At 38.8% G+C, this 27528-nt stretch overlaps 3 protein-coding genes across 4 annotated transcripts; 2 read left to right on the top strand and 1 right to left on the bottom strand.

Annotated features, from left to right (window-relative positions):
* Positions 1 to 2581: 2581 nt before the first annotated feature.
* Positions 2582 to 9355, bottom strand: prdx2 (peroxiredoxin 2). Its single transcript, XM_056253631.1, has 5 exons — positions 9218 to 9355; positions 8918 to 9071; positions 4793 to 4915; positions 3517 to 3647; positions 2582 to 2996 (listed from the first exon to the last, which is right to left on the bottom strand). Exons 1-5 carry the CDS (start codon positions 9318 to 9320, stop codon positions 2914 to 2916), a joined length of 594 nt encoding a protein of 197 aa, XP_056109606.1. The 5' UTR covers positions 9321 to 9355; the 3' UTR covers positions 2582 to 2913.
* Positions 9356 to 13217: 3862 nt separating this feature from the next.
* Positions 13218 to 16296, top strand: rnaseh2a (ribonuclease H2, subunit A). Of its 2 annotated transcripts, XM_056253531.1 has the most exons (9): positions 13218 to 13223; positions 13737 to 13875; positions 13959 to 14030; positions 14115 to 14241; positions 15164 to 15251; positions 15329 to 15466; positions 15555 to 15642; positions 15815 to 15938; positions 16078 to 16296. In XM_056253531.1, exons 2-9 carry the CDS (start codon positions 13749 to 13751, stop codon positions 16235 to 16237), a joined length of 924 nt encoding a protein of 307 aa, XP_056109506.1. In that variant the 5' UTR covers positions 13218 to 13223; positions 13737 to 13748; the 3' UTR covers positions 16238 to 16296. The 2 variants fall into 2 exon arrangements, with proteins under 2 accessions (XP_056109506.1, XP_056109505.1); XM_056253530.1 differs by lacking the exon at positions 13218 to 13223 and having other exon boundaries at positions 13713 to 13875.
* A 675-nt stretch (positions 16297 to 16971) lies between these two features.
* snrpb2 (small nuclear ribonucleoprotein polypeptide B2) lies at positions 16972 to 20133 on the top strand. Its single transcript, XM_056253529.1, has 7 exons — positions 16972 to 16999; positions 17213 to 17290; positions 17388 to 17560; positions 18882 to 19013; positions 19120 to 19161; positions 19251 to 19339; positions 19698 to 20133. The coding sequence occupies exons 2-7, from the start codon at positions 17227 to 17229 to the stop codon at positions 19855 to 19857; spliced, it is 660 nt and encodes a 219-aa protein (XP_056109504.1). The 5' UTR covers positions 16972 to 16999; positions 17213 to 17226; the 3' UTR covers positions 19858 to 20133.
* Positions 20134 to 27528: the final 7395 nt, after the last annotated feature.

Here is a 27528-nt window from a genome sequence, read left to right as displayed (position 1 = left end):
ATATTTGTTTTGTGTTTCCATTTGCTCAAATAGCAAAAGATTTTTTTCAAATGACAATTGCGTGATGACGGTCAGACTGTGATGACGCGTTTTAACGATCATCAACATCGCAAGTCCTGAAAAGTTTTTTATATTTTCACATTTTTTTTAATGTCTGTGAAAAGGGTCCAATGCAGCACTGAATACGAGCGTTGTATATTTCTTAAGTGTTTTCTTGTAGAAAACTATAGTGTTATTATAGTCGTTTTTAAAAAGCATCTTGACCGACAAGGTACTCCCGACTGGACAATGAAAGCACTTAAAGTGAACCCTGAGTAACTTTGGTTTTGTTGTTAAAAGTGCTGCCCTATGAAAACATTCCAGTAAGTTATTATTGATATTGTGAGTCAGGTTGATCCAGACATTTAAATGTGTTTCTGTTTGTTTTGTTTATATTTTTGATATTTAAGTAAAAGAGTTTGAAAATAATTCTACTGTTTGGGTTGTTCATTTCAAGCACAGAGAGAAAACGAATCGTTCATTCTGTAGCATTCATACGGGTTTAAGTTTACGTTGAAAACGTGCCCACGTTGGCTTCTTTTTCCTGCTGACGCAATGCCCATATATGGGCTGTTTTGCTGCATGTACGTCACTGAGGGTAGACTTGCGGGAACCCCCGCCCACGCTACCGGCCAGGAAGTCCGCGCGCTTTCGTGTCTGACGCTCGGATGAATGAAGCGCGTGTGAATGAGAGAAAATTTAGCAACTCGGGGTTTTCCCCGCGCGCAGAAACCTTCCCAAAACAGTTTCAGCGAAAAGAAAACTAGAGATAAAAATATGAGCACGGGCATTTTCCAGGTACTTTGCAAAAAACGGAGCCATCGCAAGCACAAAAATAGAATAACAAAAAAAAAAAAAAGAGCTAAACTTGTAAACGAGAAGTGACACTTTTCCGGTGAATGCCGTAAAACTATACCGGTAGATTTGTGTAACTGTCCAGTACTAAAACCACAAGCCCACGCGCTTCAAGTCCAATTATCTTGTTTTGTAACATCCTTTATTCTTTCACAAGTTGCTGCTTTTCTTCATTTTAGTCAGGCCCAAAATACAACACTCAAGTCTTTCATTTCTTAGGGATTATTTGGACATTCCAACTACCTTTCAAATTATGTGTGAATAAATGGCTGTTTCCACAAGTCCTACATAAACCGGTAATAGATAGTCCAGACGTCGGTGCCTAACCCACATCTATATTAAACAGAGATTAAATAGACAGAAAGGACACAATTTTAAGAACATATTGATTCAGATCTATAAATAAAAGCAGTATTGTATTTATTTTAAAATTTAGATTAGCGTATTAGATTTTAGTGGACATTTTGTTTTATTAAAAAAGACTTGAAGTGATCAGTTTGAAAACAAGATATTCATAGAAATATTACAGCATTTGCTAATAAATGACCTTGTGGTGTCATGACCTTGAGCAAAAGTCTAAATGAACTGTAAAACTTTTTAAAGACATACTGAAGCTCAACATAACATTTATAAATTTAGCTTGAGATGACACATTGATATTAGCACTTAAAGATATTATTTGTGATTATTTACTTTCAAAAGCACCTCAAACTGATTTCATCCATGATCACATATCAATTAATCTTGTTTGTGCTACTCATTTGATGATTATAAAAAAGAACACTGGTGTTGTTGAACACTGGTCTAATTTTAAAATTAATTAAAAGCAAAAATGCAGTGTGAAATGCTCAGATTTCCTGTAGCCTTCGATGCAATATTGTTGCTTTGGGTGTTTTATCAGCAGAAGATTGCCACTATCAGATGACGTTCACTTGACCACACGGTCTACAAATCACTCTGATGCACAAACACAATCTTTTAGACACCACCAATATGATCAACCTCATACCATAATACAATTCTAACATTTAAAAGACAGCTATACATTCATGTAAAGACCCCATGTATACTATTAAAATGTATAGGCTATTATAAACATGTGTAAAACATTAGTTGGAAATTACTTAGTTTCTGTTACGCTACATTAAGGTTTTTTTCTACTCGTACTCATTCCAAACTTTTCCATGGAAAAGTTCTCAGATCTGCTAAATATATATATATATTAAAAGCCACCTTGACATAAATTAATGTAGCAAAATTATACTTGTCTATGAGGCAATTCACAATAAGCAACAAGTCGCTCCAGCCGTTGACTAGTTCTTCCAAATGCAATGAAATACTGCCATCTACTGGTCTGATTTGTCCCAACTCAAACTTCACCAAAGCCTTTGTGGCATATTTATCACAGACAATACGGTTTACTTGTCCACTTTTTTATCTGATCACCACTAAAACGCTTACAAAGCAAGTAAGTGTTCTGGAAGATTTACAACCAGAGATTTGTTCAGATTTAGTGAAAACTCATGAGAGCCATGAAGCGGATTACAACTCCCTTGTTTAAGTTGGGAATACTTTTCTGGGTGGGTGAACCTAGTCAAAGTAAAAAAAAAAAAAAAAAAAAATTTTTTAATGAACTTGGACCATACCAACAGCTGAGTTATATTGGTACAATAAAACAACTGCAATGTTACGCAATAACAGCCTGTTTATTTGACAAAGATACTGATGAACAACCAGAATGTTAAACAACTTGTGACAATTCAAAATGAATCAAATGTTCACTTAGTACTAAATATGTAATACAGATTAACTAGAGCTGCAAACAAACTAAAGACATTTCAGTGCATGAGGGACGCTGACTGGAACAGCGTCTTTAGACAGAGGAAAGAACGAAATCAGTCTATCAGGTGCATTTAAACACCGAAGAGTTTGTTACGTTGGCTAAGAGAACTTTAAGAAATCTCAGGCTAAATTTAAGTGCACTAACACCCCACTGAATGGGGGAACACGGCGAGACTGTTACTGCTTGGAGAAGAACTCCTTGCTCTTCTGCACATCTGGAACAATAGTGTCACTTCCTGGTTTCCATCCAGCAGGACAAACTACGGAGAACAGAGAGACATGTTATTATAAATTATAAATCAACACCATGTAACAGATACTGGTGTGTGTGTGTATATATATATATATATAATAGACACACAAAACCTGAATTGAACATGAACAACTGTAATGTGACTAAGTTACCCAACACCTCTACATATAGGCTGTCACACTCTTATTACGTTTCCTGAGATCACGTGATCAGATTTCACTGTTACTGCATGAAGCAAAAAAAAAAAAAAGTTGCCACACTGTTGCTCTCAAATATTATTGACATTTCAAGAAAAACGTGTGTAGATATCAATCACACCAAAGATGTTCTGTGAAGTGTATAACGGTGTTATTCGAGTAAACGGTTCTTTGTTGGCATCAAGACGCATGCGTTTACACTACATATACAGGTTTCTGACTACCTCCAAATGCGGTTTGAGTGAAAAATGTTAGACACCAGTTTTACACACGCTGTCCCAGTCAAGATTTCCAGAGACAGGACATTGAGGAAGAGCAGCCGTCTCTCACCTTCTCCGTATTTGTCAGTGTGCTGGAAGGCCTGCACCAGTCTCAGTGTCTCGTCCACCGAGCGCCCCACCGGCAGGTCATTGATGGTGATCTGCCTCAGGATGCCCTTATCGTCAATCACAAACAGACCTCTGTGAGAGCAGGACGAAAGGGTTTGTTCAGCAATCTCGTCCGTTTACAATAACACCTGTATGACGGCTGTTAAACTAGTTGGACAACAATGGAGGAACGTTTCAGGTGCAATTCAAGCTGAGCACTAAGCATACATGTTGCATGTTAAGGATTACTACAGAAAATATATAGAACTCATTTGTTCCCTAAAAAAAAATAAACTTAGTATAACGTGGACACAATTTAGTACAAATTATTATATCCTGTGAAATAAAAATAAATAAAAAAAAGACATTCCCACCTTACTTTAAAAACAAAAACTTTGACTTTGCCAAAATGTTTGTCTGTTTGTTTTTTTTCTGTACGAGTACGAGTTTTTTTTATTAATCCAGGACAAATTAACTTGATCAAAAGAGACAGTAAAGACATTTTTAATCTTACAAAATATTTATATTTCAAATAAATGTTCTATTGAACTTTCTATTGATCAAAACAAAAAAATCTGTATCGTTGTTTCCACAAAAATATTACACATCACAACTGTTTTCAACATTGAGAATAATCAGAAATGTTTCTTGAGCATCAAATCATCATATTATACTGATTTCTGAAGGATCATGTGACACTGAAGACTGGAGTAATGATGCTGAAAATTTAGCTTTGATCACATTACATTTCAGAACATTCAAATAGAAATCAGTTATTTTAAATTGTAATAATATTTCACAATATTACAGTTTTTACTGTATTTTTGATCAAAGAAACGCAGCTTTGGTGATAAGAGACTTCTTTCAAAAATATTTTAAAACCTTACCAATCACAATTCTAAACAGTAGTGCATACTATTCAACACTGCCATATAATATAATATAATAACATAATATATATTTATAGAACAAAATTCTCTTTTTTTTTTACTGAGGCATGAGTAAAAATAATTGGTGGTAATCAACACTGTGCCAAATTCTGCTAGTTGAACTTAACTTGGATAATAAAAGCGGTTTAGCAGTTACGTTTTTTTTAGGGTAGTTCTGTACCATGTCCACACTGCGGGACACGTGTACGTCATCAAGCGCACTCGATCTATCTCCTGTGGCAATCGTACACTGCAAGCGAGAGAGGAAAGAAGCTGAACGTGTGCAAACATTAGCAGGACATCACAGACCTGTAGGCGATGCCCTCCTCCTCTTTCAGAACGCCGTAATCCTGGGAGATGGACTTGGTCAGGTCAGCCACCAGAGGGATGTTCATGGAGCCGAGTCCACCCTGCTTCCTGGGGGTGTTGATCCTATCAGGAGCCAAGTCACAACAGGAATGAGGTTTGATTTAAAACGTTAATTCTTTCTCCCCCGTATTCATAAAGAATCTTAATGCAAAGAGTCGCTCCTAGTGACAAAGTTCTAAGAAAATACACTCTTAAAATTAAAGAAAAAAACCTAGTAAAGAAAAAAGTAATTCAGAAAGTATCTTAACCCTTAAAAGAGGTCTTAAGGTCAAAATTGTTAGCAGTACGGACGAGGACTTTTAAGAGGCTTAAGAGTTTCTTTAGCAGAGGAGAAATGGCAGAAAGACGAAGAGGGAGAAGAAATGTGTTGCAGACAATGGATGACAGTGAGTTAATAAAACGCTATTGATTGACACCCGGCCCGAGTTTTCCTTTAAGGATGGCCTTGTGTTCATCCACTAACTGGGCTAACAGTAAACACTGTTCCTCTGTCCAGTCGGGCTTTCTCGTCCTCCTTGGTTTTGATTCCATGTTTGTTACATTAAAACCAACATTCAAACAACCACTTAAATAGACATGCCAGCAATCAGTGTAATTGGAAAGAGTGGAACAATTTTTATCATTCTAAGCCAAATACCTTATAGGAAATTAACAGCATAATAAATAAAAAAAAAGGATTTATATACACATATATAATGTGTGTAGAGCTGTCGCGATAGTCAATATATCGACTTATCGCACGATATATGGAAATGAGCGCGATCATTTTTGGTGCCGCGATATATTGCAACTGATAATTTGTTTTATTATTAAAAATAATAATTAGATTTATTTTTACATTACAATGAATGTCACCAACATTTTAGTTGATCGCGCTGCCTCTGTCATCTTGTCTGCACTCTGTGTCGGAGGCGGGGCTCAGGCAGCGTGTCCCCACACACACACACACACACACACAGAGAGAGAGACACCGTCAGGTAAAGAGAAGGCGTGAACCAACTGCATTTTAAAGTGTTCTGCGACATCTACAGCGAGCCAGTTAGGAATAACGAGTCCAACATGGAATTGAGCCATGTGAGTGATTTTATTCAGAGTGAACACGGTGAATCTGACTGCAGTAACGTTAGATGTGAAAGATATGAATAAAAATGATGTTTATTCAGCCAGCTCACATACCTGTATTTACTTCCTTTTTTCGGTCGAAGTCCACAGTAGTCAATTGTCGAGTTCGCGGGCGCGATCATTAGTTATCTTAGTTACCAATGATCGCGCGCGCGAACTCGACAATCGACTACTGTGGACTTCGACCGAAAACAGGAAGTAAATACGGGTATGTGAGCTGGCTGAATAAACATCATTTTTATTCATATCTTTCACATCTTTATTCATATCTTTCACCGTGTTCACTATGAATAACATCACTCACATGGCTGTTCACTTAAAATGACACATCAAGGATGTTAACAGGTTTAAAACTAGCCCCGTTTAAGTCAACAGTGTGCACATTTTAAAAAGAGGATAACACGGTGTAGGAAACACCGATTTTTGCCGTTGTTCTCTGTACTGACAGCACTCCAAATTTACCAAAAAAATGAGCTCAATGTTAAAATTGACCGGAGTTCTCCTTTAAGCCCCACAAGGTAAACATGTTGGTGTTCCTTTCTCGGAATCTGCCTAACAATTAAAAAACGAATCTGACAGCAGAAATGTCCTGTTGATGCATCTGTGCCTTTGTGTGAGACACTTTAAAAGTTTAAATTGACATATTACTTTGTTTTGATCTAGTTCTTTATACCTTGCACTTTTTTGTTAACGAAAGTGTATTTATTTACTTGTTTTATTTATTTGGGATATATTTTTTCACATTTCACAATGTCTAAATATTGAATAGATTAAGAATAAAATGTTCTTTGAAACAGTGTATTTGCATTATTATGCTATTATATTGTCATTATGTAATCAGTGGCATAAAATGGTCTGAAAATTACAATAATATCGTTTATCGCAATTAATTTTGGTGCAATATATCGCACAACAAAAAGTAGATATCGTGACAGCTCTAAATGTGTGTGTGTGTGTGAGAACAGTCAAATAGGAAAAATGACGCATGTAATTTCAAAGTGAAGGCTTAGAATAGACCCTATACTTAAATCACTATTTTTTTTCCTTTTTTTGGAAAACCAACCAATCACAGTCTTCAAAAGATTGTGTCACACATAGCAACGGGGTCAACCCCGCCTCCTCACTAAGATGAAAGTTTTTGTCTTTTCCTTACTCACAGTTGCTCTCAGATCGGTCCCGAATCGCTCTTAAGCTAAGACTCCTACGTAAAAGTTTTTAAACTAAATTAAGAGTTTTCTGAGAGGATTCTTAGAATCTTTATGAATACGGGCCCCGATGTTTAAGATTATTTTTTCCTAAAAACCTTAAGACTGAGTCTGGATTTACTTGGTTAAAAACCCTTTTCAAAAGTATCAACAAAATTAAAAAAAAAATTCTCAAAGGGGTAGAAGTATTACAGTCCAGCAAAATATATTGAATGGACAGTGGATTCTGACTAGATAAAACTATATATATATATGTATATGTGTGTGAGTCTTGAGTGTCCTATCCGGCAGATTAATTCACTGAATTACAGATTAATAAAACATTACAACATGGTTATTTTAAATGTAAACCATTTTAAATTTTATGTATACGTGTCTGTGTAAATATATATAATTTCTTTCTTTTTTTTTTTTTAAATGTCGGGGGGTTTTAAACCTAAAAAAAACCCTATTATTATTTTATCTATTTCATTTATTTAAGTTAGCACAAAGACTAATGCTCTTGATAAAAAGGTCAAGATGACTTCAAATGGCAATTTCTAGAAGTACAATAAAACGCTACACCCTTCCTTTATCTGCGCTTCTCTCACACACACCACAGCAGCTCTTATCAATGACAGGCTGGTCAGAAGCACATTAGATAACCAATAACTGGGTGAAGAAGCCATAGGAAGCCCACGGAGAAGCACGTAGCAGAAAACCCAACGGTGAAACCGAATGCTGCTATTGATCTAGAACAAATACCTTATTATAATCCGTTTAAAATATATTCAACATGAAATAACTGCCAACTAAATAAATAAACAAAGGTGCTTGATATTTTTACAGCATTTTAACGATATTCAATATACATGTTTCTTGATATGGATGTATGCATTTGCTCTGAAGTGACCATTAAAGGATTAGTTCACTTTTAAAAAAACTTTTGCTGATAATTTACTCACCCCCATGTCATCCAAGATGTCCATGTCTTTCTTTCTTCAGTCGAAAAGAAATTAAGGTTTTTGATGAAAACATTCCAGGATTTTTCTCCATATAATGGACTTCAATGGGAACCAGACGGTTCAAGGTCCAAATGACCGTTTCAGTTCAGCTTCAAAGGGCTTTAAACGACACCAGACGATGATTAAGGGTCTTATCTAGCGAAACGATCGGCCATTTCAAAAATAAATAGAAAAGTTGAAGTTTAAAAAGCACAAATGATACACGTTCGTGACTCTCCTGTTCGAACTCGTTCATCAAAATGAACAAATCTTTTTTCGAGTCATTTCGTTCATTCAACGAACGAAATGAACGAAATGACTCGAAAAAAGATTCGTTCATTTTGATGAACGAGTTCGAACAGGAGAGTCACGAACGTGCATCACAGAACAGAGCAAGGCCAGCATTTTTGTGCTTTTTAAACTTCAACTTTTCTATTTATTTTTGAAATGGCCGATCGTTTCGCTAGATAAGACCCTTATTCATCGTCTGGTATCGTTTAAAGCTGCACTGAAACTGTCTTTTGGACCTTGAACCGTCTGGTTCCCATGGAAGTCCATTATATGGAGAAAAATCCTGGAATGTTTTCATCAAAAACCTTAATTTCTTTTCGACTGAAGAAAGAAAGACATGGACATCTTGGATGACATGGGGGTGAGTAAATTATCAGCAAAAGTTTTTTTTAAAGTGAACTACTCCTTTAAGCTCCTCCGATGTGGAAGATGTAGGAATAAAAGCAGCCGACAGGATCCCTCACCATGCCAGATGGCTGAAGTGAGAGTCGGTGGAGGCAGCGATGAGCTCACAGCCGATTTTACGAAACTCGGCAGCCCGCTCGCTGAACGCGATGATCTCAGTGGGACACACGAAGGTGAAATCAAGCGGATAGAAGAACAACACGACATATTTCCCTAGAGAAGGAATGAGAATCAGGATGAAGTGACAAACAGGTTACACCTTAAAAACAGTTAAATTAGAAACAGCCAGTGTTTGATGCCTCATATCATGAAGAAATGTTAAGCAAAAGTAGTTTAGAATGAACAAAACAGCTGCTCACCTCTGTAGTCCAAGAGCTGAACGTCTTTAAACTGTCCGTCTACCACAGCCGTGGCCTTGAACTGAGGAGCAGGTTGACCGATCTTAGCGTTTCCGACAGACATGATGATGAAGACACTGGGGACAAAAAAACCAAGAAAAGCTTTATGGCACTGCTGCTGCTTTAGGGTTTGATCACCAAAATTACTATTGCTACTACCATTATCACACTTTTTATTACAAACTAAACACTTTTAGAAATATAACAGTAAAAAACATGTTTCTAATGAATAATTTTTGATCGCATAAGCAACATTAAATAGCAAATTGACTAGACAGTTTAAACAAAGCCAGAAGATGCAATAGTCTTTTCTTTAAATTTGTAATGTATATCCGAGTTAAACGGCTTCTCGAAAAACAAATTTAGGACGTTCCCTTTGTCTATAGGGAACTGACTGGATCATTGTGGTTTGCTATTGGTGGATCTCATGTTGAGTGACAGGTTGCTCCGCCCTCCCGCTAGTAGATGCATCAGAGAATTAAAATAATTATGCGCACAGATCAATCATTTAATATAATACATACTGCAATATTCCATGAAAAACAAGATTGTCCATTTTGATTTCATGGTGACTTTAAAGGAGTAGTTCATCCAAAAATTATCCCATAATTTAGTCACCCTAGGCGTATATGACTTTCTTCATTCAGCCGAACACAATCTGAGTTACATTAAAAAATATCCCGGCTCTTCCCAGCTTTATAATGGGAGTGAATTTTTAATAACAACCGATTTTGAAGCCCAAAAAAGCACATCCATCCATTATGAAAAGTTATCCATACGGCTCCAGGGAGTTAATAAAGCGAAGCGATGTGTTTTTGTAAGGAAAATATCCATATTTATAAATCTATCAACTATAATCATTGGCTTCCAGTAACAGCCGTACACTAGTCTATATCCGGTGACCTCTGACCCAATGATTATTATATTAGACTATTATATTTCTTACAAAAACACATCGCTTCGCTTCAGAAGGCCCCACAGAGCCGTATGGAGCACTTCTATGATGGATGGATGGATGGATGGATGGATGTGCTTTTTTGTGATTTAAAATCTAAGGTGCCATTCACTCCCATTATAAAGCTTGGAAGAGCCAGGATATTTTTTTAATATAACTCCGATTGTGTTTGACAGAAAGAAGAAAGTCATATACACCTAGGATGACTCCAGGGTGAATTTTTGGGAGAACTTTCTCCTTTAATCTGACGAAATTGTGCACGCTTTTTTAAAAGTTATAAAAAGTAAATAATATAATAGCATTACAAGTACTAAAATTATAAGTGAACAACACTTAGCTTGTAATCTAACACAAAAAAGTAACTTTTCGTTTTTGAAACGCAAGTATCAATGCACAAAGCATTGAAGCCTTGCAGTAGATCACACGCTGCAGGTCACATGACAGTCAGTTGTTTGAACAATGGGCTTCTTGAGAAACTAAACGCGGCCTTTCATCGACTCCAGATCAAATACATAAGCGTTTTAGTCATTTCTACAGTTAAAATATGGACTTTACGCGCGTTTTATAAAGTATACTTGGCTCAGACGTCGTGTACACGCCGGACATGGGGCCCTGTAACCTCTGATAGCGCCTGACAGATCAGTATCTCTGCAAAAATCTGATAATATCGAACCCATAGCAAATACACGAATGAGTCAACGACCCCCTGAGACTTTGACCTGAAAACTGCCAGGAGACAGAAGATAAAATGATTCAGAAAAGGTCGAGACAAGTGCGTTAATAAAAGTCTTTGCCATAATTGGTAAGAGGTTTGTTCACTTACAATAGTGACTGGAAACGTGAGACGAAATGCATATCAAGTATGCATGATAAAGTCGCTATTACTAGTAGCTAATATATTCAGAGAGTTAACGTTATTTAGCAGCTTAGCCACGCGAGCTAATCCAGAGCAGTGGGATGATGATATTACATAAAAGTAGCATTGCGCGAAACATAATAGCTGCAATATAACAAAAATTCACAGCAAAGCCGCCTTCCCGGAATTAAAGGTTGAATGCGTGAAGATATTTCAAGCAGTTGTTAATGTACAAGAGCGAAACATAGCCGGCGTTTTCCACGCGCTCTTTTGTTCAGTAACAATCGGCAATTAAAACTATTCATTTAGCATTCGTGCATGTGCATAAACGTTAGGATTGTTCGCAAAAGAGCGATATTTCAAAACTCACCTGTTCTGTAAGTGGAAGCGAAACCTCACTTTCTCTTGATGCACGAGCACAGGAAGACCAGGAACCGTCCGCGCGCGCGACCTGCTGCAAAACTACCGAGCGCGAGCTTCGGGTCCACTTAAAGACAAGAGGGAGGGTCCATGTGCTTCAGTTCGGTAACTGCCTTTATCTACTCTACTACAAATACTAGCCACATTTTGCGTTTAGTTTTAAGATAGATTACAGATGGGAGAAGATTGGGACAAGATTTCGGAAAACAATACAAATCAATCAATCATTTATTTATAGAGCACGTAAGACACAACTGAGGTTGACCAAAGTGCTTTACAAAGAATAAAAGAAACACACAAATAAACCTAATATACATACATAAATACCAGACAAGCCAAAATAAGCAATCAATAGAATAAAAGAGAAATCCAGGAAGAGAAGGTGAATAAGTAGCCTAATAAGTCTTAAAATGAGATTTAAAAGTTCAGATAGATGGAGCATGCCTAATAAAGGGAGGAAGGCTGTTCCACAGTTTCGGTCCAGCAGCGGCAAAAGAACGATCATTTGTTTATTCAGTTTTACTTTAGGAACTGTGAGAAGGCCAAGGTCACAGGATCTCAGGTTTCTGGATGGAGTGTACGGATCAAATCAAGAGATCTGTTATTAAGTATTGAGGAGCCAAATTATTCAGGGCTTTGTAGACAAATAATACATGTTTAAACTCAATCCTATACTTGACAGGAAGCCAGTGTAGGGACATTAAAATAGGTGTTATGTGGTCATACTTTCACTTCCCTTCAAGCAGTCAAGCGGCTGCGTTTCGAACCAACTGGCAGACGAGAGATGGAAGCCTGAGAAATACCATAACACAGAGAATTACACTAATCAAGCTGTAACAAATGCATGAATAGCTGTTTCCAAACTACTGCTTGATAAAATGGCCTTCACTTTACTGAGAAGGCGAAGTTGGTAAAAGCATGCTGACAACAGCTGAAATCTGTTTGTCAAATTTGGAGTCGAAAAGGAAGCCCAGATTTCTGGCACACTTTGTGTTATATGGGGTGAGAAAGCCAAGATCAAAATCAAAAACACATTTTCCTTGGGGCCGAAAATAATAAACTCTAGATAAACTTTCATTTAGGTTTAAAAAATAGCTTGAAAGCCATGACTTAATTTCGTTCAGGCTATCTAACAGCGGCTGAAGAGTATATATTTATTATTGCGTGTATTATTTGATGTACATATCAGAAAATGAAAAGTATATTCTAAATATATTCATTATTTTAGCCACGTTCTACATCCACAGCATGAGAACAAAAAGCACAAAAATCATATGTAGCCTATGTGTTTTGCCCATAGACTCTAAAAAAATACTGACCTCAAGACGTTATACTTAATTATGTACAATTTATCGCTATTAACGCTATATCGTTTATAATTTATTGCTCCACTCACTGTTTATGTTTTGGTGTTATACATTTCTGCACTGACTTGAATATAAAACACTGATTTAGAGGGGAAATCTACGTTGCCAAACGTTCTCTGAACTTCATTTCCCACAAACCACTGCGATTGAGAGATGTGGAGGCACAAATTTAAACACGTTTGGTGCACACTTTTAGAAATTAGATGTATTTTTGAATACGTTTCCGTGTGTGTAGTATTTTTTTTAATGAAGTAATAAGTACGTTTTGTCCATCAAATATTGTCGGTCAAAGGTCAAGCAGCAAAACTCGCGCCAATTCTGTATTTCCGGGTGAGGCGCGCTACACACACACACACGCAAGCACACAGGTTAGTGCAAGTTTGTTTATGCATCAACTTTCTCACATTGTGATTAATCACATAGTGCTATTATGTATTTGAAAAACCCAGTAAATTATTTGATAAGAGTTAATAAACCATGTTCTCTACACTTATTTTTGTACCGTTTGGACTGTACTTTTTTTTTTCCATCTCGCAATATTGATCGATTTTGTGATTTCTGTTATACAGTAACATTAACTTATATGGGAAAAATAATACTTGTGTTGGAATTAAAGAAGGTGTTTGTATATACTTAGAAATAACTTGATTATTTACATAATGGTAAAAAAAATGGGCTTTAAAGTTAGTTGGTTGTTAGCTTGTAGGTTATTTTAATGTTTTTCTTAACGTTCTTTTTTATTGTTTGTATTTTATTTATTCATTATTTGCTGTAATACTTATTATTATTTATATTCATCCATTTAAATCAAAGCTTAAAATTCATGCCTATTATTCAACAATAACCTGTGATATATTCTTATGTTTTATTATTTTATCCACGGAACGATCAGACATGGATCTGGGTGATTTTGAGGCGGATAACTCCGTGAGCTGCCGCTTGTCCTCGTCCATCCCAGATGTGTGTAAGACGGAGGACTGTTGCCTGGGCATCGATGAGGCGGGCAGGGGACCCGTCCTGGGTAAGTGACGTCGTCGTCTTTGGAGAAGGTCTCTTTTTAAAAAAAATTTAATTGGAGTTTACATTAGATGTACTGTATTTCAGGACCCATGGTGTATGGGATATGCTTCTGCCCTGTATCCAGAAAAGAAGACCTGAAGAATATGAAAGTGGCCGGTTGGTTCGAGTTATTCGTCTGACGTTACAGAGCAAATCTTGACAGAAGTTCGGATTGCTGCAGTATTTTTGTTGTGTGTTTAGACTCAAAGACGCTGTCGGAGGCAGAGAGAGAGAACCTGTTTCTGAAGATCGACAAGGCCAAAGGTTTTGTGGGCTGGGCCCTTCAGGTCCTCTCGCCCAACACCATCTCCACCAGCATGCTGCAAAGGTACACGTCGCACACATGATGTCACTGCATGCACAGTAAACGTCCTTCCTTCCAATGCACACCGAGGCCGAAATTTTTGTATGCCTTTTTTCATTTTCGTCATTCGCTGGCTCTGACTTGTCAGAACACCTCTCAAAACGCTTGCTACGGATGCGAAAAATGCAGAAAATTCGAATTTCTTTTTTATGACGGACGAAAGTTTCGGAGGCAGTGTGTAAATGTGATTGACACAACATGAGGTCGTATTTATTTTTTAACGTGTGAAAATTTCGGACTCGGACATTAAAGGCCCACTGATGTGCCTGAACACGCAGCTTTGTTTGATGCGTTGATGTAATTTCCACTGAAACAGGAAGCTAAGGTGGGACATATTGAATGGCCCCTCCCCCTTCTCAAATAGCCAATAGCGTTCAGTTTACCTCACAGACTGCAAGTCGTGCTTGACAGCACCGTGGAAGCGAAGCCGAGCGCTGATGATACGTTGGATTCAATAGTAGAGGTGTGAATAAATTCTGGCCGTTTCAATCTTAACCAACGTACAGTTAGAAAACGGAATAAAACTCGAGTGTTTGAGCAACAGAACACACATCTCTTGGTCAGGGGTTTGTTTTTATAGCATAGGTGGCGGAGCTTTAGATTCTAGAGGGCATTTGATTGGACAGAAGATGTGATGAGAAGCTGAAGTGATTTCATAAAAATCCGTGATACATTTTAGCGGAAGTGAGAGACGAAGTTTTGAATGCTTATATCTCCTAAATGCCAATTTTGTCATTGTTTTGGAACACACCAGCTTATTCATTACCTTAAAGCTAACATATTCATACTATAAGCTAAAAAACGTCAATTTTGATTTCAGGGGGCCTTTAAAGCTGGTAATTCTAGTCAGAAGAAACATTTTAACCTGTCGTCCTTTTGTTTTCAGAGCGAAATACAATCTGAATGCTCTGTCCCATGATGCTGCTATTGGTCTGGTGCAGTACGCGCTGGACTGCGGGGTGCAGCTCAAAGAGGTACTAAACCAACGCCTGTGTGATAGACAGCAGAAATGGTGATGATCCCATCCCGACGTGTCTTTCATTCCTCTCAGGTGTTTGTGGATACCGTGGGTCCTGCAGAGAAGTATCAGGACAAGCTCTCGCAGCGCTTCCCCGGGGTGGAGGTCACGGTGCGTCCCAAAGCTGACTCGCTCTTCCCCGTCGTCAGTGCCGCCAGCATCTGTGCCAAGGTAATCGCAAACCCTCAACGGTTTGCTAATAAGGAAAGATTTACACACCTGATTGGATTTTTTGTACAGTAATTTTTACTTTTTATAGGTGGCCAGAGACCATGCGGTCAAATCCTGGAAGTTTGCAGAAGATTTGGGCGACGTGGATGCAGATTACGGCTCTGGGTATCCTAATGGTCAGTAGATGTGAATTTATTGCATCATGTTGAAGTTATAATTTCAAAAAATTCCAGTAATTTCTTACTTTTTTTTTTTTTTACTAACCCTAAACTTTTGAAAGGTAGTGTATACTTGGCTCAATATAAATGTATCATGATATTGTGTGTGTGTGTGTGTGTGTGTGTTAAGATCCTAAAACTAAGAGCTGGTTGCTGAAGTATCTGGACCCAGTGTTTGGTTATCCTCAGTTCGTGAGGTTCAGCTGGAGCACAGCGCAGACGCTCCTGGACAGTAAAGCTGTCGCTGTTCACTGGTGAGTCTGACGGCAGGGGGCGCTGCCTTTTCATCTTCAGACCGGCTGTTATTTACAAAATTGTGCATCATACAAAAATATTTCTCTTTGCATATGTTATGTACTTTGAGTGCAATATTAAATGTGTTTTTATGTGTAGGGATGATGATGAGGAAGATGGTGAAAAGGCAGCTGCGCGTCAGAATAACGCCTCCATGCTGTCCTATTTCAGCCGCAGCAAGCCGTCCGAGCTCACACACACACGAGACACACACCGCTTCTTCACCGAGCGCAAACTACAGAGCATCAACACACTCTGAACACACACACATACAGGCAGTCAGCGAGAGCAGCGGTCAACGTGTCACAAAATACACATCTCAAATAATGACCTGTGCACGAACCAGCCCAGCAACAAAATGTATTATAATGTCATGTGTGTGTTTATTGTTCATTTACTGGATGTAAAATAAATGTGAATCTTTTTGAATGTGTCTCAGCTTTTTAAAAAAGGTATCCATAGGTGGTACGAAATTCCATGAATAGTCAGAGTCATATATTAGTGATTATTCATTAATAAAAAAACAATTGCAAACTGCCTAGCAACCACTCAGAACATTAGTCTTGAAGTATCGGTTAGGGAAACCATTAGCCAAACATAAATGGTTGTATAAAAGTTTTAAACTTGGGGTCCAAGCTATGAGACTATGGCCTGCTTTCACAGACAGGGTTTAGATTAGGCCTTAGTTTAATTAGGAAATTTAAGTAGCTTTTATAAACATACCTTAGCAAAACATTACTGGTGTGCATCTTGAGACAAAACAATGCCACACTGACATATTTAAAGATATCTCTGGGCAAGTTGCTTTCAGTTAAAACAGCTCAAACGTGCATTTTAGTCTGGGACTAGAGTAATTTAAGTCTGTGAAACCGTGGGCAAATTTTTAGAAAAGCTACATATTACGTGTTTGGGTTTGGCGCGGATGTTGTATCACTCCGCGACAACAGGAGGCGCAACAACCCGGAACTGTTTCTCAACAATAAAGGAGAAGAAGCAGTTTCCGCCTGAATTCAGCAGTGTGGTAAGTTTGAGGCGATTCATTCAGGTTTATTGTTATATTAGTGTTTAATAAATTACGTTTTATAATTTATCAGATCGGCACTGTTATAAACACTAGTAGTTAAGACTAGTCTGAATACTAAATAGAAGGTAATACGTGTGTTTTGGTTTTGTGTACGTTAGTTGCTCTCATTTATTGGTATAATTGAATTCAATCTCTTTCTCTGTGTTGCAGTGAAATTATTAATCATGGACATACGACCGAATCACACCATCTACATCAACAATGTTAACGATAAGATCAAGAAAGAAGGTAAAATGGCTTTGAGTGGAACAGCTTTGACATGTTTGCTGTGATCATATGTTTGAGGACAGAATCTGCAGTTGTGTGAAACTTGTTTTTTCTCCAGAGCTGAAGAGATCGCTGTACGCCTTATTCTCGCAGTTTGGCCAGATTATGGACATTGTTGCTCTGAAGACTGCGAAGATGAGGGGTCAGGCGTTTGTGATCTTTAAAGAGCTTTCTGCAGCCACCAATGCCCTCAGACAACTGCAGGGATTCCCCTTCTACAACAAACCCATGGTCAGTGACACACGCCTCAGATCATCTGATGTTTACGTATCTCGAATCTAACATTTTAGAAAATAATGAGGGAATTGGTACATTGATTCACCATAACCTCTTTAGCTTTTATGTTGTAATTAGATCTTCATCACCCAAGGAGAAATTCATCTACAAAGTAAAAACTGCCACCATTTCCTCGCATTGGCCCTGTTTACACCTGGTATTGTGATCCGATCGACCAAACGCATCTTAAGTAGACGAGAGAGACATTCCTGTTTACTCCTGATGTTGTAATCCGCCTCTTTTGTCCACTTTCGTCCTGATTTCTTCGAAGGGAGGGTCTATGGGCTGGTAAATGTATGGGCTTTTCAGATCTAATGGACAAAATAAGCTTTCACAATGTACATATTAACCCTCCTGGAGACGACGGAAAAACACAGAGCATCAGCTTTAGTTTCTACTCTGATGTCATAAAAGTGTGTGTTGGAAATCAGGAATGGAGAGAGAAAATTGTGCCTAGTATGTTTTTCATTTTCAAACCAAACTTGGGTCTTAATGCCGACAAGGTTTTATATCCCGTCTGGCTAGCGCACTTCCCATAATGCTTCCTCATTAGGTCAGTAGGCGGAGAGAAGACGGTCTTTTGTGGCTGTTTGAACACATTCACATGAGTTTACACTACGAAAGCAATCCGGTGTGATGCGTTTTTAACTAACTCTGGAAGTGGTCGAAAGTGGACAAGCTCAAACCGCATTCGATCAATACATATCCAGGCTTGGGGGGGAAAAAAAAACGTTTGATTCTAACAGTCTCTCGGTAACGGTAGCAGTAAATAAAGAATTTCTGCTATTAGAAAGGAAATGTAATAATAAATTGGTGTTTATTTATAGTGATGTAGATGTGGGATTTAATGACGAGTTAGAATTTGAATTCCTGATTTGGTAAACTGTTTAAAGTCAGCATGAAATGGAAGTTGCGATAATCTTTTTTTTCATATTGTGACGTATATCCGCGTTAAATGACTAGCGAATAGGGCAGCGTTTAAAGCTCGGGACACACCAAGACAAGCCCAAAAAAAATTACGGTGTCTAATTAGAGCCAATGGTACAGAACTCACCGAAAAAATTAAAACGTATATGTGGACTACATTTATGCCATTTTTGCACTGTGATTGCGTAAATCACTTTTTAAAATAATGCAAATGTTGGCAGAATCTTCTCTAGTGGCTGAACTGCTCCTCTGATGGGTGGATGTTTATCAGATGTTGTCAATTCACATTATAAAGAATTAGAAATACTTGACACATTTCTCACTTGCTAACCTTCGCATGTACTTGTAGCGAATCCAGTATGCAAAAACTGACTCGGACCTGGTCTCTAAGATGAGAGGCACGTATGGAGATAAAGAAAAGAAGAAAGAGAAGAAAAAGAAAGCCCTGGAACAGGCGGCCAATCTCAACAAGAAACCAACGGTGAGTTGAAATGCATCATGTAATCAGAAAGACACTGGCCTGAAAAGCATATTCAAAGAAAAACCAGATCAACTGAGCAAATTTTGCTTCTGCATTTTTCCTGCAGGGATCCGTAAACAACCAACCTCCTCCACCGGCCACAGTCCAGGTACTGCACACACTTATTCTGTGATTTTATAAAAAAAAAAGTTGTTTTATGTACCCGAAAATCCCATAAATGATTTTATATTGTTTTAGGTCCCTGACAACCCACCGAATTATATTCTGTTCCTGAATAATCTCCCAGAAGAAACCAACGAGATGATGCTCTCCATGTTATTCAACCAGTACGTTTCTTTCAAATCTAGTATACAGTAGAGGAAAAACAAAGTAAATGTTTTAGTAATATATGGCTGTTTATTTCAATCTATTTTAACTGTTGTTATATAGAATTTTACTGAGAATATATGAGAATTTTAATATGAAATATTCTTCTTTGTGTTCTTTTAGTGTGGAAAACATTTCACTTTTGATAAACTTTAAATCTACTCAAGAAAAAAAAAAAACACTCTTTTAAGCCGTGTTATCACAAATGCATAAATATTGAGATGTATATCATGTATTGTCAAGCTGAAAATAGCTCTTCCAGTGAGATTTTCTCTGATTGTTTACTCATCGGCTCCCTGTCCTGTTCCATGTTTTCAGGTTTCCTGGGTTTAAAGAAGTGCGTCTGGTCCCTGGAAAGCATGACATTGCGTTTGTGGAGTTCGAGAGCGAGACTCAAGCCGGAGTCGCGAAAGACGCGCTACAGGGATTCAGGATTACAGCGACGTGTGCCATGAAGATCACTTACTCTAAAAAGTGACCCGGCTCACACTCATTTCCCGGGAAATGCAGATTGTACTGGACTGTGTCTGAGGCTTTATCAGTGGATCCTCGGTTCGGATTTGTGTTTGTCTTTTTCAGTCAGTGAGTCTAATCTTTTTTTAAAACCTTTGTTCAGTGACCGTTTCAAAAAAAATTGTGAGTGGAAATTATTTGGTCACTGAGGAACATTATGATATTCCAGGACAGAACTTTATTTTGTATTGTAGACTAATAAAATTAGCCTGTAAAATAAATCTTAACTTGCCCTCCCAAATTATTGATGACGTTTTTGTTTTCAGCTTGATCTTAAAGGAATAGTTCACTTAAAAATAAAAAGGTGTTATTTAGTGTGTGTTCACACTTGGCATGTTTGGTTGGATTAAAGTGAACTCTGGTGCGATTGCTCTGTTAGTGCGGTTCATTTGAATAAGTGTGAACGCTGCCGTCTGAACCCTGGTGCATCTAACAAGAGGAGCGAGACGCTGAAAAGATGAGTCTCTGTCCGCTTCCAAACCAACTCTGGTGCGGTGCGACTGAAATATGAACACAACACCAAAGACATGTAAACAAACCAAAAACAGGAAATGATGTCACCAGAGGCAACCTTAAAAAGGACAGAATGCTCAAGCACACCTGTTTTTTTCGGCATAGTCGTGATGTTCCTCATCACAGTTCAGTACAGGCATCAGAACCGCCTCTCCTCACAGCAGGTGTGTGTGTGTGTGTGACGGAGGGATTCCTGCCGCTGTTTTGACACATTTTATAAGCTCTTCACGAGTTCTCAGCTACTCAAAATACCATCATATGAAGCTACGCACACACAGCGAGCGCATTTATCCCAGAACACAGCATTGGTTTGGATGTTTGAGAAGTTCAGTCGCAAAATATGTCATTAAAGCCTTTTTTTGTGCATCTTTAGGTTTGGTGTTAAAAATAACTAAACGCTAGGTGAACCAGTACTAAATGTATTGTTTTCTATTTTTGGTCCGAATCAAAAGAACAAAGAAAACCGAACTACGAGCGTGAACTCATGTTGTTCCAAACAATTTTCAGATGCACTGTTCCTTTAAATCATAACTATAGGGTATATATATATAACTATAATTTGGACTCAAGCTGACCGGTGCATTGATAACATCATCAGCATGTTATTGCACTGACTTCTAATACAACATTGACATAAAAATCCTATGGTTGCATGGCATGCACTGTTCTGCATTTATCAACTCTTCAACCCGAATGTGTTTTGTAGTTTAGAGATAAACGTGTCTGTTTTGTTGGTAATATTTTAATTACAATGGATGTGCATTTTATTGTAGGGAAACTATCACCAAGCAGCAGAGTGTTCACACTAGAATAATCTATGCATGTTTATATTTATAATCTGACCACAGAGGTCACTGACATTTCCAAACATGCTGCTTTTCAAATGTCATGATGAGAAGTTTGCATAATAATTGACAGAAACAATCAAATTAGTCCCAGCACATAATGAGCCGTCCCTGAAGCACAGTTTCATAGAATGACACAAAAACTCCATTAAAAGCTTTTTTTTTTTTTTAAAGTGGGTTGAATGGAGAGAAAAATATATTTCCCTAGAGTTTTTTTTAAACAGATAAATTTAATTGGGAAGCTCGAACCGTAATAAGCTGAACTTTTGCTCTCCGGCATCAGGAATATTAAGTCATGGTTTCAACACTTGTGCAGCAGCCAATGAAAGCAAAGACAAATGTGAAACAGACTAAATCAATTCCTATTAAACAGAATCATTGCTCTCTAAAGTATAGGAATATAAAGGCCAAGCAGTAAAAACAGATCTTAATGAAGTTCTTGCACAAAACAGCTCACTCATAAATAATATGCCATTAAACCTCTAAGTGCTGGACACGTGGCAGTCACAAATGACCTTTTTTATTAATTCAATGAAATGATTTTACAATATTTTAGTTGGATAATATTTTTATTTAATATTTTATGGGAGTTATATTTATTAGTAGTTATTATCCATTTTTCACTTTTTGAGCATAGTCCTGAAAAGGAAAAGTCGTAAATCTTAAATGCTTTGGAGCATATACTTAAGTTTGGTCTCTTTTTAAAGACGATTATTGCAGAAGTTTAAAAAAGTTTAAAAGCTTATTTTATGAAAAATGCACACAAATACTATTTAAATTTTTTACATGAAATATATATTTTCCAAAACACATTTTACTCTTAAACTGTGAGAAAATCAAAGCCATTAAATCTAAACAAGTTGTGTTCCAAATGTGAGGTTGATATCTCAAAAAATGAGATTTCAGTCAAATTTTGTTTGGGCGCAGTACCGAACGTTTCCACTAGATGAAATTCGTCTCATTTTTGACCACGAACAATACAAGTGTGATTATTTTTTCAGGACCATTTAAACTTTTCAAATCATATCAATAATATCAAATCATATAAAAGCAAGTGCCAATACCTTTACCAAGTTTCGTACAATTCCGATGAAGTAAAAAAAGAAATATATATATTTTTTTTTTAATTACAGAACAGCCCAAGAGAGTTAAATAGTGATATTATAAACCTTTCATCACTCTAAAATAATCATGTATCTTTCAACACTCTGACTACTGGTGGCCTAGCAACCACCCAGAATACCCTTAATACCACCTAGCAACCACTCGGAACATTCTTGCAACAGCCTAGTCTGAAGGTCTGGACTCCATAGCAGTTTTCATTGGCCACGGACCGCCCAGAGGCCGCCTGACTGACATGTAAAGCAACCAATCACGGTTCGTTTTGTTCCACGTCAGGTTTAGGGGCGTGACAATGTAACGTTGATGTCCCTACAATAACAGAACAGTGTGTAAAACTCTTGGACGTATTTTAAAGAGTCTATGTCATGAACTGTCCAGCATTTAGTTGATCCTGATAAGCGCTCAGCCACAGCGTTCTTCTTCCATGAGGGGGCTTGGCTTCACAACATCTTTGTTTCCAGGGGAATCGTTAAAGAATGAGACTTGCACGTCTCCCAAACATCCTGTAGAATTCAATCAGATGACGACTTCAAAACTCCTGAGGTGTTTTCAGTTGCATATGCAGGTGTGCCATACGCATTATGGAATTATTTTTGTGCCGATAATAATGAACGTAACTTTTCAAGAAACTAATGAAAATATAAATTGAAATTGAATAAATTATCTTTGAAACTGAAAAAGAATGAATCGCAAGCAATTTTTTTGACTTTGTTTTTAATACACTGCATGTTTTGCTAACTATTCCTCATATTTCTTTTACTGATCTAAACTTACAAATGCGCTTCCAGAGTTTTCATTTATGCTTCTGAAGTTTTCATTTACGCTTCTGAAGTTTTCGTTTACGCTCCCTGAGTTTTCGTTCGCTGTTCTGACACAATTCTCTCGTGGGGGGCGGGGCTAGTAGCAGTGTGTTCTCATTGGCTACTGAGTTTTTGATTGACAGCTTCTTGACCTGGAAGTGAAGACGTCAGTGTTGCGTTTACTTGTGTGGATGTGAGCGTCTGTAAGCGCAGCTTTCTATTTAATTTTAGTAATATTAAGTTATGTTTGTTTTTGAATTTTATCTGTATTTACCTGCTGCTGCTACTACTTTGTCAACAGAAACTTTTAGGAGCGCAAGAGATCTCTTCAGTCTATTCAGGTGTAATTCTACATCAAAGTAGGCCTACTGTATATGCCTACTTAAAATATTGTGTCCAATGTTTTAGGAGAATATTTGTTTATTCCTGATGATTCTTTTGCATGTTAGGCTCTGATTAGGTTGTGCTATTACAATTTAAAGAGAATAGCCTTCTAGTATACGTGTGTGATATATTCAGCCGTCAAGAAAGTTTCACTTCAACCAGGTAATCAAGGTTGGCAACCATGGCCATCAAATTTCTCATTGTTACCATATGCATTTACACCATCAAAATGTATGATCACTTAAATAAGAGGAATTTAAACTATGAAAATTACAATCGTGGCTTGCTGTCAGATGATACAGACCTCAAAGGGCATTTCATTACATATTTCATACAAAGAATATTTTTGTTGCCATTTTTTTAATCATGCTGACCAATAATTTTATTTATTTCATTTAGTTAATATTATCTTCTAACATTTAAAATTGTAAATATATTTAAACAATCATCAACAGGTTCAATTATGACTTATAAAATCAGTTAAATTAATTTAGATAAAAAATCAAATAAATTTACATTCTTTATTGTCACTACAGCATATACACAAGTATCAAAGTGAAAGTCTTGGATGCGATTATGTTGTGTCAGGAAAGACCAGAAGCCACAAAACATTAACTGCATACTATACATGTAATGCACAGTATTCTCATAATATACATACAAAATGCATAATTACAAAGATTTTTAAGGAAATAATCCATCTCTGTGAGTCCATATAAGACAAGTGGATTGTAACCCATGTATGACACTTGGTCGGAAGTGATTTTTAATAGTTAAAACAGTTTACATTATTAGTATTTTTCTTATCCTATTGTTTCCCTCAAGAAGGCATTGATTCATCCACTGAGGTCGCATGGACATCACGGTCACTGTGTGTGGTTTTTAAAGCATCTTTAGGACTCGCAGAGATGGATTACATTCCTTAAAATCTTAATTCGTATTTATCTGTAGAAAGAAAGTAAAATGCATCTGGGACAGCATGAGGGTGAGTAAAATAAGTGAGAATTTTATTTTTGGGTGAACTATCCCATTCATATGCTGTTGGTATGCTAATCCATGATCAGCATAGACTAATAAGAATAAACTGCAACCTCTTGTGTACTTGTAAACTGTGTTTGTTTTAATCTAGAGCTCCAAATAAATTAAAATATGTGAAAATAAATTAAATACAAAAATACATCGTGTTTTTCCTCGATGAGATCTTTATTACAAGATAATCAACTTGCGGCAGTTAAACTGGACATTCGGCTAAACTTGAAATATGCGCTGCGGTGCTCTAAAAAGCAACAAAACCTGCAGCTGCGAGTTGGCGTCCTCAAACAGAGACCCGATCGTTTGTTCCAAAATAATAATAAAAAAAATCATGTTAAACAATAACTTAACCAAAAACATAATAATACTCAATGTAACTCAAAACTATCCAAGGTACGAAGTCGAGAAAGAGTGTGAGAGAGATTAGCCTACCTAGCAACAAATTAGGCTACTTAACAAAGCCTCAAAAAAAATATCTATTAACTCACATAAAACTTCTGCACCAGTCTACTGATTTTTGTTGAGAAAGATAAACATGTTGATGACATGGACTGGGCCTGGGGTCAGACGCGACCGCAACATGGTGACCGTCAAGCCTCGTTTATACTTTTGCCTGCCTGGCTCTGCAGCGCGATTCTCCGCAAACGGACGAGGCGTTTATACTCCACGCGCTCGCCTGTAAAACGCCGAATACCGCAATGACGTCATTTTTGCCTCGCGCACCTTTGCTCGTGCTTGTGCGGACGCGTCGAGGTCGAGTGTAAGGGCCGTTACATAGTCAACGCGAGCAACGCGAGCAAGCAACGCGAGCGACGCGAGCTAAGCGCTCCTTTTCATAGTACACAAGCGTCACCGGCGATGCGTGAAATGCAATACACCGATCGCGCAGCAGGGGGTAGTAGAGTCTAGAGTCGGGTCACGTAATATTCAGATCAAAATGGCAACTGAAGAGGAGTGCATATTGCTGATTTTACATCGGCGGCAACAAAGGATGTATACGAACAAGCTCGCATAACTTTGCCTCTTCGCCCGCCATTGTATTCAAATCTTCTTCTTCTGTAAACATAATAATATACCTTTTTATGTACATTACTTGCAATGTCGCCCCCACCGACAACGCATAGTATTGCGTGCATCGGCGCGTCGCGTATCAAAAACTAGGATGACACATTTGGCTACGCATCGACGCATAATGGCGGCCGAAGCGTAGCGATGTGTAGCCTTGCGCACGCGTATGCGTACCGATGCGTTGACTATGTAAGGGCCCTAAACAAACTCTTCAGTCCAGCCGCCGAAAACACCCGCTCTGAGGGGACTGACGTTGCCGGGATGCACAGGTACCTCTGCACTAACTTGACCAGCCCGGGAAACAACTTATTCCGTTCACTTTCCACCCGTCTGCAGTGGTGCAATCCAGCGGTTCATTGCTTCAAGGCTCACATTACGCAACGCAACCATATTAGTTTTATCTGCTGGGTTTTCTCAGGATTGCTGGCGCAGCAGGCATTTATGCGTGGGCGACCCTTCTTCTTGGAGTGGTGCAACCTTTTGGGTGTAGTGCGCACCTTGCTTGCTACGAGGGCGTGGTCCGTATCGCAGTCTGCACTGTGGTAACTGCGGGTGAGGAGGACGCAACCAATGTCCGCTCTTCTGGTGATGACTAGGTCAAGCTGGTGCCAGTGGCGGGATCGGGGGTGCCTCCATGACACCTGGTGGATCTCTTTACACTTGAAGAAGGTGTTGGTCACGCACAGGCCGTGGTGGCACAAGAGCTCGAGCAGTCTCTGGCCATTCTCGTTTATCTTCCCCCTCCCAAAGCTTCCGAGGCAGGTGGGCCAAGCCTTGTGGTCAGCTCCTACTCTTGCATTGAAGTCTCCTAAGAGGTAAAGGCCTTCAGTGCTGGGCCACCTGGATATCGCTTCATCTAGGGCCTGGTAGAACTCATCTTTTTCCTCGGCGGTGGAGCAGAGGGTTGGGGCGTACACGCTGAGAATGTTGACTGGGCCAGAAGACGTTGACAGCCGGAGGGTGAGTATCCTCTCTGTGCCTGCTGTGGGGAGCTCGGTGAAACTGACAAGTGTGTTCTTCACAGCGAAGCCAACACCATGTTGCCTGGGTTGGTCTGGGGACTTCCCCTGCCAGTAGAAAGTGTAGTTTGTTTCCCTGATGGTGCCGTTGTCAGCCAGCCGGGTCTCCTGTAGGGCGGCAATGTCGACGTTCAGTCGTGACAGTTCCCTGTCAATGACGGCCGTCTTCCTTGCGTCGTCGATCTGCAGAAGGTCTGCGGTTAGTCCTGGACACATGGTCCTGACGTTCCAGCTAGCGAAACGAAGAGCTGGAGGCTTCTTTCTTGGTTCTTCCTTTGACTTGCCTGGTGCGAGTGTTTAGTGGCCCACTTTTCGAGAGATGCCTCTCTAATCCCCACGCACCCAGTGGGGCAGGTGAGCCATGGCGGGACGGCACCTTACTGGCTGGGGGCTGCCCAGCTTGAGGCGGGCGGTAGCTGTCCAATGAGGCGCGATGACCTCTCCCACCGTCGAAGGGGACCCCTGGCGCTCGCTTCCTTCGCCAATCGGACGAGCTTATAACCGGTAACTGCCCCCTCCCGTGTTGAGTCGACATCTTGCGATGGCGCTGGAGTGTCCTCTCCAGTGGAGCTACAGAGCCTGGGCAGGGTTATATGGAGGGCCAGCTGTTGCCCATGCAGCAGGCCCCCCTCTCCGCGAAGCTGAAGAATCCAAGGGAAAGACAGAGTCGATACAGCTTGGCTCCAGCTGCGCCGCAGGAGTTGCCGGTGAAGACGATACTATGTCAGGCCGCCTTAGGGACTCCAGCTCCGGATTTTCTGTCAGGGTTTACTCCCTTAGCCTTTCCCCTGAAGGGGTATACCGCAAGGCAGCGGAGGTTTGGAATCAGAGTTGCCTTCTCCTAGATGAGCTA

The sequence above is a fragment of the Rhinichthys klamathensis genome, unplaced genomic scaffold (genome assembly GCF_029890125.1).
Source record: "Rhinichthys klamathensis goyatoka isolate OS25496 unplaced genomic scaffold, OSU_Roscu_1.1 h1tg000107l_1, whole genome shotgun sequence".
In the NCBI taxonomy this organism is placed as follows: domain Eukaryota; kingdom Metazoa; phylum Chordata; class Actinopteri; order Cypriniformes; family Leuciscidae; genus Rhinichthys; species Rhinichthys klamathensis.
Note: the sequence above shows the minus strand (reverse complement) of the source record. Positions and strands in the feature narration are given on the sequence as shown.